The sequence below is a fragment of the Molothrus ater genome, chromosome 28 (genome assembly GCF_012460135.2).
Source record: "Molothrus ater isolate BHLD 08-10-18 breed brown headed cowbird chromosome 28, BPBGC_Mater_1.1, whole genome shotgun sequence".
In the NCBI taxonomy this organism is placed as follows: domain Eukaryota; kingdom Metazoa; phylum Chordata; class Aves; order Passeriformes; family Icteridae; genus Molothrus; species Molothrus ater.
The window spans coordinates 1621367-1636390 of NC_050505.2; the positions used below are offsets into that span (position 1 = coordinate 1621367).

General features: G+C 60.7%; 1 protein-coding gene across 1 annotated transcript; it reads right to left on the bottom strand.

Annotated features, from left to right (window-relative positions):
- Positions 1-759: 759 nt before the first annotated feature.
- On the bottom strand, positions 760-14995 carry LOC118695137 (actin filament-associated protein 1-like 2). The gene is made up of 17 exons (XM_054517533.1): positions 14564-14995; positions 11422-11547; positions 10753-10827; positions 10591-10646; positions 9856-9955; positions 9564-9784; positions 8563-8742; positions 7440-7523; positions 6925-7009; positions 6279-6496; positions 5535-5659; positions 5342-5459; positions 5115-5223; positions 4213-4350; positions 2707-2861; positions 2496-2606; positions 760-1219 (listed from the first exon to the last, which is right to left on the bottom strand). Exons 1-17 carry the CDS (start codon positions 14577-14579, stop codon positions 1193-1195), a joined length of 1944 nt encoding a protein of 647 aa, XP_054373508.1. The 5' UTR covers positions 14580-14995; the 3' UTR covers positions 760-1192.
- Between the last annotated feature and the right edge of the window lie 29 nt (positions 14996-15024).

The window sequence follows — 15024 nt, forward strand, 5'->3', positions numbered from 1 at the left end:
ACACACCGCGGGGGGCATCAACTCACCTTGGATGGACCCCACAAATCCCTTCACCGGGATCAGGATAACCCCCGCAAACTCCTTCACTGGGATTGGTATTAACCCCATAAACCCCTTCACCGGGATGGGGATGGACCCCACACACCTGGATGGGAACAAACCCCCACACACCAGGGGTAGGGCATCAACCCACTCTGGGTAGACCCACAAACCCCTTCCCCGGGATCGGGACTGACCCCACAAACCCCTTCACTGGGATCAGGATATCCCCCAAAAACTCCTTCCTTGGGATCAGGATTGACCCCACAAACCCCTTCATCAGAATGGCCTGGACCCCACACACTTGGATGGGAACAAACCCCCACACACTGTGGGGGGGCCATCAGTCCACTCTGGATGGACCCCACAAACCCCTTCACTGGGATTGGGATACCCCACAAACCCCTTTACCAGGATGGGGATGGACCCCACAAACTCCTTCCCTGGGATCAGGATTGACCCCACAAACCCCTTCACCTGGATGGAGCCCATAAACCCCTTTAACAGGATGGGGATTGACCCCACAAATTCCCTCCCTGGGATCAGGCATAACCCCACAAACCCCTTCACTGGGATGGGGATGGACCCCACAAACCCCTTTAGCAGGACAGAGCCGCACTCACCAGGATAAGGACAAGGACACCCCCCTCACCCCACTTCCCAGCTCACCCTTTCCCATAAAACCCAAGTATTATTCATTTTTTTTAATTCTCTAAAAAAAAAAAAATCAAAATAAACATTTCTCCAATCAAACCAAGCCCTGACAAGCACAGCTGTTGGAAAAGCACCCAGGGCCCAGCCCGGGTCCCGCTGGCTCCAGGGAATGGAATCGGATCCCTCCCAAATAAATCTGTGTCCCCCAGGGTTTGTCCACACCCATCCCTGGAAATTCGGGGTGGGCCCACACTGGGGACAGAGCCAGCAGCTCCTGGAGGTGTGCACCCCAAAAAGGAGGTGGGGATGCAGCAGGGAGAGGCAGGAGACCCCCGGCTGGGGAGCTGATATGTGTGCATCGATATATCTGGATATAAAAATAGATGTGCGTAGTGGTAGCGTTGATACTGGTGGGTAAAAGTCGAATTCCAGGCTGGTCCCAGGCTGGTCCTGCACGATCCACGCGCGGCCCGACGCTCTCTGGGAGACTCCGTGGTGCTCACATCGCAGATTTCATCTCCCACTCCTGGATAAATTAAATTGTGGGGGGTCAATCCCTCATTTCCCTGTTGTGTAGGATCCCCTAAACCTTTCTGTCCTGGATTGCCAAGCAAATTGTGTTCAATTCCCCATCTGCATGGCAGCTGTCTCCTGTTCATGGGCAGTTTTCCTGATCTCTTCCACAGCCACTCCTCCCTCTGGGGAGACATCTGCTGATAAGAGGCCATTGAATGTCCCTGCATGGCTGATAAGAACTACAGCATCCCATTGGGAGATGGGAGCCCAGAGGGAGGAGCCAAGCATTCCTGCCTGGATATAATCTGGAGATTCTGGGACACCAGCCAAGCATTCCTACCTGGATAGAATCTGGAGATTCTGGGACACCAGCCAAGCATTCCTGCCTGGATATAATCTGGAGATTCTGGGACACCAGCCAAGCATTCCTACCTGGATAGAATCTGGAGTTTCTGGAATAACAGCATGGCTTTTCTCAACTGGATTCCCCAGAGGAGCAGCAGCTGCCTCTCCTTCCCCTGGATCTTCAGAGGAAGAGACTCCACCCTTCTCCAGGATCCCTGCTCCAGCAGAACCAGCCCTGGCACTGCAGGAGGGCTGAGCCACAATTCCAATGGTTCTGCTGCCCACACCCTGACCCACAGGGTGTCAGGCTGGGTTCTGACTCTGGCAGTGTTGGTTTAGTTCACTGCATTGTTTATTTTATCTTTTTATTTTCTTCCCTGTTAAAGAACTGTTATTCCTGCTCCCATATTTTTTGTCTGAGAGCCCCTTAAATTAAAATTTATAGCATTTTGGAGGGAGGGGGTGTCGCAGACATCTTTGATGGAAAATCCTTTCCTTAGGATTTTTTCTCCTAAGAAGCTGAGAGGCCTCAGGAACAAAATGTAACCAATGGTTATCTGCTGCTGTGGAATGCAACAGGTGGATCTGTGATTGGTTTCATGTGGTTGTTTCTAATTAATGGCCAATCACAGTCAGCTGGCTCGGACTCTCTCTCCAAGCCACAAGCCTTTGTGATCATTCCTTCTTTTCTATTCTTAGCTGGCCTTCTCATGAAATCCTTTCTTCTATTCTTTTAGTAGAGTTTTAATGTAATATATATCATAAAATAATAAATCAGCCTTCTGAAACATGGAGTCAGATCCTCGTCTCTTCCCTCATCCTCAGACCCCTGTGAGCACGGTCACAAAGGGGGTTTTACATTTTTTACATTTCAGGGGAGGCTCCTGCCTTCCTCAGCAGACACCTGGCTTTCCAAACCGAGACACCTAATCCAGAATTACCTTTGTCTTCCTCATCACATTTCCCTTCCCTGCCACGACCGGGGATGGCGGCGGCCTCAGGGCGCTCCTGGCTGACGTGGTGCGCTTCAGCAGCGGCCTGAGGAACGACCCCTGAGGGAAAAACAGCACAAAAAGGGTGAGAGGTTCCCTCCAAACCTCGCTATCTCTGTAATTCAGGGGATCCTTTAATTCAAACCTCGGTGTTCCCCACCTCGGAGCCAGCCGAGCCGGCGGTGGCAGCGATGTGACCCTTGAGGGACTTCCCGAGGCTCAGCAGGTTCATCTCGGAGCCGGCTCTCAGCCTGCCCTGCACGGCCCTCTCCAGCGGCCCCACCTGCTGCTCCAGCTTGGGAAAGGCTCTGTGCCCTGCAAGGACAGAATGGGCAGTGCCCGGCCAGGAGTGGGCAGTGCCCAACCCAGAGTGGCCACAGAGTGGGCATTGCCCGGCCGGGAGTGGGCACAGAGTGGGCAGTGCTCAACCCCAGAGTGAGCAGTGCCCTGCCAAGAGTGGGCAGTGCCTGACCCAGAGTGACCCCAGAGTGAGCAGTGCCCGGCCCACTGTGGGCAGTGCCCTGCCAAGAGTGGGCAGTGCCCAGCCCAGAATGGGCAGTGCCTGACCCAGAGTGACCCCAGAGTGGGCAGTGCCTGACCCCAGAGTGGGCAGTGCCTAGCCAGGAGTAGGCAGTGCCCACCAGGAGTGGGCAGTGCCCGGCCAGGAGTGGGCAGTGCCCGGCCCAGAGTGACCCCAGAGTGGGCAGTTCCCAACCCCAGAGTAGGCAGTGCCCATCCAGGAGTGGCCACAGAGTGGGCAGTGCCTGGCCCCAGAGTGGGCAGTGCCCGGACAGGAGTGGACAGTGCCTGGCCCAGAGTGCAGGAAAAGAATTTTGTATTTGCTGAGAAATGCCCCAATGAAGGCAGGAGTGATGCATCTGACTCCATGTTCTCTCTATTTTATGATACTATATTATGTTAAAGAATACTATTCTAAACTATACTAAAGAATACAGAAAAGATACTCAATGCTCAAAAGATAATAATGAAAACTCCTGACTCTTTCCAGAGCCCTGACACAGCTTGGCCCTGATTGGCCAAAAGAGTGAAAACAACTCCCAGCAGAATCCAATGAAACAATCACCTGTGGGTAAACAATCTCCAAACACATTCCAAAGCAGCAAAACACAGGAGAAGCAAATAAGATCAGAATTGTTTTCCTTTTTCTCTGAGGCTTCTCAGCTTCCCAGGAGAAAAATCCTGGGCAAAGGGATTTTTTCAGAGAATGTGAATGCCACAACAGAGTGACTAAATTATCTTTTGTCTTTTTAAAAAGGAAAAGAAGCTCTGAAGTTTCTCTCTTTAATTAGAAAAAAAGACACTTCATAGGACTTTGGGGACTTTACTTCAAACTGAAGGACAGCCAGTGAGACAGAAGCTAAAAAGTCTCACTCAAGCAATTTACTAGAAAAAGAAGAGAACAAAAGAACAAATGTTTTTTGTAGGGTGTTTTACTAGGAGCGAGAGATTTTTGCCCTCAGCTCAGGTTTTCTCTGTAAAGAGCTTTGTCATTTTGCCTTCTCTTAAAACTTTTCTGCTTCTAACACTACTACAGAAGCCATCTTGCTGATTTTATGCTATTTTAGGTGTGAAATATTTCTCTGAGAGCTCACAAGACCTGTCTGGAAGAGACCATAACATCCCCAGAGCCCCTGCGTGCTCCTACCGACGAGGACCTCGAGTCCTTCCCGCGTGCCCCTCGTCTGGGGCAGGGTCAGGGTGTGCTGGGACAGGCACAGATCCCGGCTCTGCAGGCTGGGGCTGTCCTGGGGCAGCTGGGCACTGGCAGGCCTGGCCTGGAGAGCTGGGGAGGGAGGGAAGAGGAGGCACGGTCAGGAGGAAGGGCAGGGAGATGGTGGGAAGGGAAGGGAAGGGAAGGGAAGGGAAGGGAAGGGAAGGGAAGGGAAGGGAAGGGAAGGGAAGGGAAGGGAAGGGAAGGGAAGGGAAGGGAAGGGAAGGGAAGGGAAGGGAAGGGAAGGGAAGGGAAGATCAGGAGGAAGGGAAGAAGAGGGAGGGTCCAGAGGAAGAGAAAGGATGGTGGGAAGGAGGGGAATAGAAAGAATGATCAGGATGAAGGGAAGAGAAAGGCTGATGAGGAAGGGAAGAGGAGGGAGGATCAGGAGGAAGGGCAGGGAAAGGAAGGGAGAGTAAGGGTGATGGGGAAGGGAAGAAGAGAAGAGAAGAGAAGAGAAGAGAAGAGAAGAGAAGAGAAGAGAAGAGAAGAGAAGAGAAGAGAAGAGAAGAGAAGAGAAGAGAAGAGAAGAGATGGTGGGAAGGAAGGGAAGAGGAGGGAGGGTGAGGAGGAAGGAAAGAACAGGGAGGGTCTGGAGAAAGAGAAGAGAAAGGATAATCAGGAGGGAGGTGAGGAGGAAGGGCAGGAAGGAGGGTGAGGAGGAAAGGCAGGGGAAGGATGCTCAGGGGACAGAGCAGAGGAGGGACACTGGGGAGAAAGGGAAGAGGAAGGGTGATCAGGAGGAAGGGAAGAGGAGGAACGCTGGGGAGGAAGAACAGGGGAAGGACACAGAAATCCCAGCTCTGGGGAAGGTGGGCACACCCTGCCCCTCTCACCTGCGTGTGCGGGCCGGGCACCGCCCGGGGCGGCGCTGCTGGCACCGCTGGGCACGGCAGACGCGGGTCTCGGGCGCTGCCCCTGCGCTGCCCGGTCCAGGCTCTGCTGCTGCCGAAGGAAGGCCGAGAGAAGCCCGTGGGCAAGGGGATGGTGGAGTGGGAGTGGGAGTGGATCCCCCCGCGCTGAGGGGCACGAGTGGGGGGCACAGACCCCCGGCAGACGTTACCAGCTGCTGCAGCCGCTCCGCGTTGGAGTAGAGACGTTTGGGGGTCTCAGCTGGTCCCTGCCCGAAGGGATCGTCCATGTAGGCGTTGGGGGTGGGCACCCGGCGCAGCAGGAGCCCCCTGAGGGCAGAGGGGTCGCGTTACCCCCGCATCCCACCCGGAGCGGGAGGGCCGGGGGGTCCCCAAGGTCCTTACCCGGCAGCGGGGCGGCTGCTCGGCCTGGGGGGTCTCGGGGGGGGCCCATCGCCCTTCTTTGGCTCCGCTCCTCCCCTGGCCTGCAGGGTCTTCAGCCACGCTTCCCTTTCCTCGTCCGAACGGGCCTGGGGGGGGCAGGGGCTGGGCTCAGGGGGTACCCCCGGGGCAGGGCCTGGGTTCAAGGGGTGCCCCTGGGGCAGGGCCTGGGTTCAAGGGGTGCCCCTGGGGCAGGGCCTGGGTTCAAGGGGTGCCCCTGGGGCAGGGCCTGGCCTCAGGGGGTGCCCCTGGCCAGAGTCTGGGATCAAGGGGTGCGTCTCAGGGTAGGGTCTGGGCTCAGGGAGTGCCCCCCTAGACATGGTCTGGGCTCAGGGGGTGCCCCTGCAGCAGGGTTCAGACTCAGGGGGTGTCTACCAGGGCAGGGTCTGAGCTCAGTGGTGTCCCAGGGCAGGGTCTGGGCTCAGGGGGTGCCCCAGGGGCAGGGTCTGGGCTCAGGGGGTGCCCCCAGGGCAGGGTCTGTGCTCAAGCGGTGCCCCTGGGGCAGGGCCCAGGCTCAGCGAGTGCCCCCTAAACATGGTCTGGGCTCAGGGGGTGCCCCCAGAAAGGGTCTGGGCTCGGGGGTGCCCCCAGGAAGGGTCTGGGCTCGGGGGTGTGTGACAGGACAGGATCTGGGCTCAGGGGTGCCCCCCTAGACAGGGTCCAGGTGACCCCCAGGAGTGACTCGGGGGTACCCTGCTGGTCCCTCACCTGCAGCAGGGCGAGCTCCCGGCCGCGCTGGGCGATTCGGATCCGGAGGTTTTGGGGGGATCCGGCGGCCGCCCCGGGGGTCACCTCGCAGCCGTCCAGGCGCAGGGCGCACACGGGGCGCTGGGCAGCGCCGGGCTCCGGGAACATGCGCAGGGCTCCGTGCCGGACCGCGCACCACAGGCGCTGCCAGCGGCCCCGCAGCCGCACGGCCAGGAACCCTGCGGGCACCCGGTCAGTGGCACCCCCAAATCCCGGCCCCTCGCAGCCCCCCACGGGGGCGGCACCCCAAAACCCCGGCCCGGCACCCCCGACCCCTCGCAGCTCCCCCAAACCCCGGCCCTTTGCAACCTCGCCCGGGGACAGCACCCCCGAACCCCGGCCCCTCGCAGGTACCCCCCAAACCCCGGCCCTTTGCAGCCCCCCACGAGGGTGGCACCCCCAAAACCCCGGCCCCTCACAGCCCCCACGGGGGGCGGCAAGCCCGGAACCCCGGCCCAGCACCCCCCCCCGAACCCCGGCCCTTTGCTGCCCCCCCCCCGAGGGTGGCACCCCCAAAACCCCGGCCCGGCACCCCCGGCCCCTCGCAGGTACCCCCAAACCCCGGCCCTTTGCAGCTCCCCGACCCCCAGCCCCTCGCAGCCCCCACCTCCTTTGGCGTCCTCTCCGGGCCGCGGGCTGCGGGCCGGGCTCTGCCGGCAGCGATTCTCATCCTCCTCTTCCTCCTTGCCGAGCTGGGGTGCGGCAGGCTCAGAACCCAGCTGGGTGGGGTCTCAGCCCCCTGCACCCTGACCCCCTCCCCAAAAGGAGTGCGGGATTTCGGGTTGGGGTGTATTCCTGACCCCCTCCCAAAAGGAGTGTGGGATTTGGGGTTGGGGTGTATTCCTGACCCCCTCCCCAAAGGAGTGTGGGATTTGGGGTTGGGATGTATTCCTGACCCCCTCCCCAAAGGAGTGTGGGATTTGGGGTTGGGATGTATTCCTGACCCCCTCCCCAAAAGGAGCCCAGGATAAGGGGTCGGGGTGTATTCCTGACCCCTCCCCAAAAGGAGCCCAGGATTTGGGGTTGGTGTGCACTCCTGACCCCCTCCCCAAAAAGAGTGCAGGATAAGGGGTTGGGGTGTATTCCTGAGCCACTCCTGAGTTTCCCAGGGGACAAACTCACCCTGCTGAGCCTCGAGGAAGGCGGTGCGGGGACACTGAGCGCTGCCAGCCCGCTCGGGGCATCGCTGCTCACCTCCTCGATCACCTGCAGAGCCAAACGGGCAGCGCTGCACCCCTCGCTCCCGCTCCTCACAACCCCAAAAAGGGAATGGGGACACACCCCGGGAGCACCTGAGCAGGGCTGCGCCCCCATTTCCCCTGTGGGAATCTACAGAATCAGAGGGGTTTGGGAAAGCTGCAAAAGGCCTCAGAGGCAGCAGAACTGTGAGTGGAGCTGAGCAGCAGCCATGAGATTGGGCAGCAGAAAAATTATTTAAACTGTAGAAAAGCAAAGACAACTAGAACAATGGTCTGTGTATTAACACTTGTCTAGAATAATTCTCTAAACTACAGAAAAGTTTATCTAGTGAGATATTAGGAAGTTCTAAGCTTAATAATGGAGCTCTGTGCGTTGTGTTTGAAGGCTCACAAGCAGGGATTGTATTTGAAATAAGCAAGCATTGTTTAACCAAAGGTGCCTGTGCTTACAGTGGTTGGATAGAACTACTGTCAATGTGCTTTTGCTTTGTAGGATTGGTCAAAACACTTATAAAGTGAGTTGTAACATTGAGTTCTGGGTCTGCTGCCTGGGATGTGAGCTGGTGGCATCTTCCCATTGTCATAACCATGGAATGAGGTTGATGCTGGAAAATCAAACAGCTCAAGGCACGTTCCCAGCAGCCCTGTCCTGTTTGTGATTTGTGCACAGCCCCCAGCTGGCGATAAAACTCTTAACCCTGGTGACCCTCTCCACCCCCATCCTATTTCCACTTCTGTCAGAACTCAGTGCATCCCTCTGGGTGTCCAGAGTTGCTCAGGACCCCCCCAGGCACGCAGCCCAGAACACCTGTGGGTTTGATTTTGACCCCTGGAGCCAGTTGCCAGCTTTGTATGAGGACCGGAAAGTCACAGAAGTTTGAATAGTGTAATAATAAAATGATCACAGGGTGAAAATGGCGATTTTAGGATTTTTGGTATGGGGGTTGTGGAGACAAAGATGGAGGAACTTGGTGATTTATACAGAGCCCCTGCCAGCGGCAGCCCCCTGCCCACCCCGCTCCTGCCCGGCGGCAACACCTCCAAACCTTCCTCCAGTCCTCAGCCTGCTGCCGGCTCTGGAAGCCGATGACCAGCACCTCTCCTGCTGTCCCTGTCACCTTCAGGGCGTGCGGCATCTTCTTGCCCCGCTTGTCCTTGGCGGTGACGCGGCAGCCGCGCAGGTCCAGCTCCAGCACGGGCTGCAGGTCAGCGGCGCACCTGAAACCCTGAGGGGGGCACAGCGGGGTCAGGGGCGCTCCGAGGGGCCAGGGGAGCCCCTCCATGCCTGTAGGAGTGAGGGGGGTGGGATGGTGGGGATGGATGGAGAGCAGAGATCTCTGCAGCCAGGTGGGGAATTTGGGGTTTATTGCAAAGGGCCAAGGGCAGGGCCCTGCTGGGAGCTGCCAGGCACAGCTCAGAGCAGGGCTGAGAGAAGAGAGGGGGAGAGAGGATGAGAGGGTGAGAGAGCAAAAGGGTAAGAGAGCGAGGTTCCCGTTACAGCACCATAAATCATCTTCTGTGTTGAATATTCTGATTCCCACTAACCAATCCAGTACAAGATACAAATCCTACAGCATTTACGTACAGCCTATAGAATCACTACATCACCATCCTGTGTTCCATTTTAAACCCTAAAAACTCCTCTTTGGGCCCTTCTGCCAAGCTGGCAGGGTCTGCTCTGCCCCTTGGAGCTGTCTGCAGGCAGAGGGTGTTGTTCCATCAAAAGGGGATCACCTTCAGCCAGCCACACCATTGTTTTCCAGCTGTTCAGTAACTGAGGGATCTCAAAGCTTGCTTTCATTTCAATCTCGCTTATAGTTTCCATATTCTCAAAATCTTTTGCCAGACAATCATATTGATAAGGCTTTCCTGTTTCATCTTCCCCAACACTCTGCCTGTCTGTCTGTGTGTCTGTCCCCTCTGGATCACCTAAACTTGCTTTCATTTCAATCTTGCTTATATTCTCGACATCTTTTGCCAGACAATCATATTTATGAGGCTTTCCTGTCTCACCTTCCCCCTCCATGCCTCCATGCACCCTCCTCACCAGCAGCACGTGCTCCCTGACGATGAAGAGCTGCTTTGCCCACTGCCCGAGCCAGCGCTTCCTCCACAGGAACCCGCAGAGCTGCGCCTCGGGGCGCCCGGGGGGCTCGGCCTCGGCGCTGCAGCGCAGGTAATGAGCCCGGTCCTTCACCGCCTCCTCCTCCTCCTCCTCTTCCTCCTCTCCGTACGACTCGTAGTGGCTGCTGTCGCTGTCGCCGCCGCCTGGGAGCGGGGATGGGGTCAGGGCTGGGGAGGGCGGGGGGCGCTGGGGAGGGGGCGCGGGGGGTCCTCACCGGTTCTGCCGTGCCCGGGGGGTTCCGTGTCCTCGTAGGAGTCATCGGCCGGGGGGGCCGGGGGGGCCGGGGGTCTCGGGGGGGCGCCCGGCTCCTTGTTCTGGGGGTACAGGGGGGGTTCCAGATGTGGGGAAACCTCGCAGGGTCCGGGGGCGGGTGGGCACCAAAAAACCTCCCGGGCTGGTTGGAGCCTCGCTGCCAGCAAGGCTGGCCAGCGGTGCCATCGCGGGCATGGGATGGGCCCCCCTCTGCCACCCCCTGAGCCCCCTCTCTGCGCCCTCTCCCACCCTGTGAGCCCCCTCAGCCCCTCGGTGCCCCCTCTGCCACCCCCTGAGCTCCCTCGGTGCCCGCCCTGAGCCCCCCCAGCCCCCCCAGCCCCTCTCTCATCCCCCTGAGCCCCCCAGCCCCTCGGTGCCCCCTCTCTCAACCCCCTGAGCTCCCTCGGTGCCCGCCCTGGGCCCCCCCAGCCCCTCTCTCATCCCCCTGAGCCCCCCAGCCCCTCGGTGCCCCCTCTCCCACCCTCCTGAGCCCCCCAGCCCCTCTGCCACCCCCTGAGCTCCCTCTGTGCCCCCTCTGCCACCCCCTGAGCCCCCCAGACCCTCTCTGCCCCCTCTCCCATCCCCCGAGCCCCTCCAGCCCCTCTCTGTCCTCTCTCCCACCCCCTGAGCCCCCCAGCCCCTCTCTGCCCCCTCTCCCACCCTCCTGAGCCCCCCAGCCCCTCGTTTCCCCTCTCACCGCTCCGGGCGGGCTCGGCCGGGCTCTGCCTCCCGCTGCATCCGCGCTCCCGGAGCCTGCGGGGAAAAGCAGCAGTGGCAGCTCCGTGCCGGGGAGCTGAGGGGTCGGGGACCCCCCCAAAACACGCGTGGAGGAGGAGATGGGGAGGGGGGGGACACTCACCCGGGCTGGTCCGGCCCTGCGGGGGCCCCGGGGAGGGCGAGAGGCAGCGCATGATCATGTACTCGGCATCCTCTGCTGCGAGGGGGCAAGGCCCAGGGAGGGTCATGGACTCTCACTGGCCCAAATCACGTTCATACTCCTAACCCTGGTGACCCTGTGCACCCCCATCCCTGTAGGAGTGTCAGGGATGGTGGGGACGGAGGAAGATGAGAGATCTCTGCAGCCAGGTGGGGAATTTGGGGTTCATTGCAAAGGGCCAAGGGCAGGGCCCTGCTGGGAGCTGCCAGGCACAGCTCGGAGCAGGCCCAAAGAGGGAGAGAGGCAAAGGGAGTGGTAAAGAGGATGAGAGTGAGGTTCCCATTACAGTACAAGAAATCTTCTTCTGGTCATGGAATTTGGGGTTTATTGCAAAGGGCCAAGTGCAGGGGCCTGCTGGGAGCTGCCAGGCACAGCTCGGAGCAGGCCTGAGAGAAGAGAGGGGGAGAGAGGATGAGAGAGAGACTAAAAGAGGATAAGAGAGTAAGAGGGTAAGAGAGCAAAAACATAAGAGAGTAAAAGGGGCACCAGGGCGAAGTTCCCATTCCGATACCATAAATCTTCTTCTGCGTTGAATATTCTGATTCTCGCTAACCAATCCAGTACAAGACACAGCCCCAGCCCCGCACTCACCCGGGCCCTGCAGCCGCCCCAGCAGCTCCCACACCGAGCTCTTCTTGGCCCGAGCGGCGGCGCTGAGGCTCTCACGGTCCAGGAGGAGCAGGAAGGAGCGCAGGTCCGACAGCAGCTTGTCCAGGTCTGCAGGGGACAGCGACAGCAGCGTGACACCGCACACGCAGAGCACCGCGGGGGCTGCGCCGGCCCTGCCTCCTGCACTGGGCACGGCCGGGGGTTCCCTGATGCTGTGGGGTGTCCCCGATGCCGTGGGGGTGTCCTCAATGCCATAGGGGGATCCCTGATGCTGTGGGGTGTCCCCGATGCCTTGGGTTGTCCCTGATGCCATGGAGGGTCCCCAATGCTATAGAGGTGTCCCCGATGCCATAGGAGGATCCCAATTCCATGGGGTGTCCCTGATGCCATAGGGTGTCCCCAATTCCATGGGGTGTCCCCAATGCCATGGGGTGTCCCCAATGCCATAGGAGGATCCCAATTCCATGGGGTGTCCCCAATTCCATGGGGTGTCCCCGATGCCAGGAGGTGTCCCCCATGCCATAGGGTGTCCCCGATGCCAGGAGGTGTCCCCGATGCCATGGCAGGTACGTGCCCGGTCCCACCAGCCCTGCCCTGCTGCAGCACCTGCCCCAGGCGGGCACAATGCGGCCATTGACGGGCGCGGGGGCACCGGGGGAGGATGAGGAGGGGGCCCTGCGGGGATGAAGGCTCCTCTGTTGTGCTCACAGAGCCGGTTTGTTCCCGGGTGCACCGGGGCAGCCGTGGGCGGGGGCTGCTGCTGCTGCTGCACGTGCGGAGGAGGAGGAGGAGGAGGAGGATGAGGAAGATGAGGAGGAGGAAGAGGAGCCCCGGCAGGCTGGAGCGGCTGATGAAGGCTGAAATGCCGAGGGTAGGGACAGGGGTCGGGGCTCAGCGCCAGGCGGGGAAGGACAGAGGGACAAGGAGCTGCTTTGTGCCCGCAGCAGGGACAGCGGGAGGGCCGGGCCAGCACCGCCGCCACCCCGCGGTGTCGCGAGGGACTCCGGGCAGGTCCCTCTGTCCCCGGTGGGGACAGTTTGGGGCCCGTGCAGGTGCTGCAGGGCAGGACCAGGAGTGCCCTCGGTCTGTCCCCGCTCCTGCAGGGCCCTCCCGCCCTGGGCACCTCCAGGTGCCACCACCGCAGTGGGCAGATGTCCCTCGGTGCCCCGGGGTCGCTGCCCGGCTCCCCCCGGGCTCTGGGAACAAACACCCACGGCCTGGCACCGGTGCCAGCTGTCCCCAGAGCACCCCGGGCCCTGCTGGAGCCCCTGTGCCACCGCACAGCTGGAAAGGGACAGTGCCAGTGAGGCCACCACCGGCCGATGCTGCACCTGCAGCGCCACAGGTGACCCCGACACCCCCAGATCCCCGAACCCCAAATTTCTCTGCGTTAACAGGGATGAATCCCAAATTTCTTCCAGTTAACAGGGATGAATCCCAAATTTCTTCAGGTTAATGGGGATGAATCCCAAATTTCTCCAGGATAACAGGGATGAATCCCAAATTTCTCCAGGATAACAGGGATGAATCCCAAATTTCTCCAGGTTAACAGAGATGAATCCCAACTTTCTCCGGGTTAACATGGATGAATCCCAAATTTCTTCCAGTTAACAGGGATGAATCCCAAATTTCTCCAGGTTTGCGGGGATGAATCCCAAAATTCTCCAGGTTAACGGGGATGAATCCCAAATTTCTCTGTGTTAACGGGGATGTGGTGCACCCCAAATAGGCGGTGGCACCCCAAAAAGGCGCTGGCACTCCCTGGGTGAGGCAGAGGAAGGAGCCCCCGGTCACACGGTCCCAGGGCCGGGTGACGCCCCCTCCCCTGCCCGGAGCTGCTGGCACCGGGGTCCCCCCGTCCCCTCCGCGCGTCCCCGGACGCGGAGCCCACACCCAGCCCTGGGGGAGAGGAAACATCTGGCAGCGCTGAGTCCGGGCCGAGCAACGCCGGAGCTGGGCCCAAACATCTGGATTTCCCTGGAAACCGGGGCAGGGAAGGGGGGGAAGAGCTCCCAGCGGGAAAAGCGGCGGGGGCTGGGGCAGGGGAGCGCTGGAGGGACCTGCGGGCGGCGTGGGGCACACGGGACTGTCCCCCCCTGGCCAGCGGGCCTGGCTCGTCCCCTCCCTCCCTTTCTGCTCTCCTCCGCCCAGGCTGAATTCCTCGGCAATGACATCTCCGTCCTCTCTCTCACCCTTTTGCCCTCGCTGCGCCCCCCCCGCGCCCTCCCCCGGCCGCTGGGGCAGCGATCCGTGCCCAGCCGTGCCCAGCCGTGCCCGCAGCCGCTGCAGGGGCTGCCCTGAGCCCTGGCCCGGTGCCCGGTGCCCGCTGCCGTGCCAAGGGAAAGCGGCCGGGATGGAAAACATCAGCCTCGGTCTGCGGAGCGGGAGGAAAACGCCCCCCAAACACACACAGAGCGTCTCCTAGCAAAGCTCCCGCCCGCGGCACGGTGGCATCATCATCATCATCATCATCATCCTCGTGCCGTCTTCCTCATCCTCGCGGCCCCGGGGATGCCATGGGAACGGCAGCACCCGGGTGATGCCAGCGCGGGCGGTGATTCGGGGCAGCCTTTTGGGGTTTTATCCGAGCCACGAGGCGCCCGGGGGGTGCGGGGGTGTGGAGGTGACCCGGGGGACCCCGGGGGTGGCTCGGGCCCAGCGCGGGATGACTCAGAGGAGGCTGCGGGGAGCTGCTCGCGGCCACAGCGTGACTCGTCATGTGCGGAGGCTCCAGGCCACGGCTGCAGGGTGGGGACGCTCCCCCCGCGGCTGCTGCACCCCCAAATTGCCCCTGGGAGGGGGCTGGAAGGGGCGCTGGGCCCCCCCAGCCTGACATGGCACCCCAATGTCGGGGGACACCCCAATGTCGGGGGGACACCCCAATGTCGGGGGGACACCCCAATGTCGGGGGGACACCCCGTCCCTCCTTCCCCTCCAGCTCTGACCCCGCAGCCCCCGCGCCTCCCACTCCCCCCTTTTCACCCCCTCCTCTTTTCCCGAACCCCCTTTTCCCTTCCCCGCTCCCACGGGCTCCCCCAGGGCTGAACCCCCCTTTTCCCCCCGGTTTGGGGTTGGTGCCCCCCGGCCTCGCATCCCTTCGGAGCCCCCCCCCCCCCCCCCGTACCTCGCTGCCGGGACATGGTGCGGGAGCGATCACATCGCGCCGGGACCGGGACCGGGATCCGGACCGGGATTGGGACCAGGAGCAGGATTGGGATCGGGACCGGAATCGGGATCAGGACAGGGACCGGGATCGGGATTGGGATCTGGACTGGGATCGGGATGGGGACCAGGAGCAGGATTGGGATCGGGACCGGAATCGGGATCAGGACAGGGACCGGGATCAGGATTAGGACAGGGACTGGGATCGGGATCCTGACGGGGATCGGGATCTGGACTGGGATCGGGATCAGGACAGGGACCGGGGACCGAGATCGGGATCCAGACGGGGAACGGGATCGGGATGGGGAACAGAATTAGGACAGGGATCGGGATCGGGATCGGGACCGGGACCGGTACAGGAGCCGGGATCGGGATCCAGACGGGGAACGGGATCGGGATCAGGACAAGGACTGGGATGGGGGT

Bases quoted from the DNA above. Each gene is read 5' to 3' on its own strand.
- LOC118695137 (XM_054517533.1), bottom strand. The intron at 10,647-10,752 runs GTGAGTGTCCCC...TTTTCCCCGCAG, and splicing joins GCAGGGCCGGACCAGCCCGG to GCTCCGGGAGCGCGGATGCA. The intron at 5,660-6,278 runs GTGAGGGACCAG...TGCCCCCCCCAG, and splicing joins GGGAGCTCGCCCTGCTGCAG to GCCCGTTCGGACGAGGAAAG.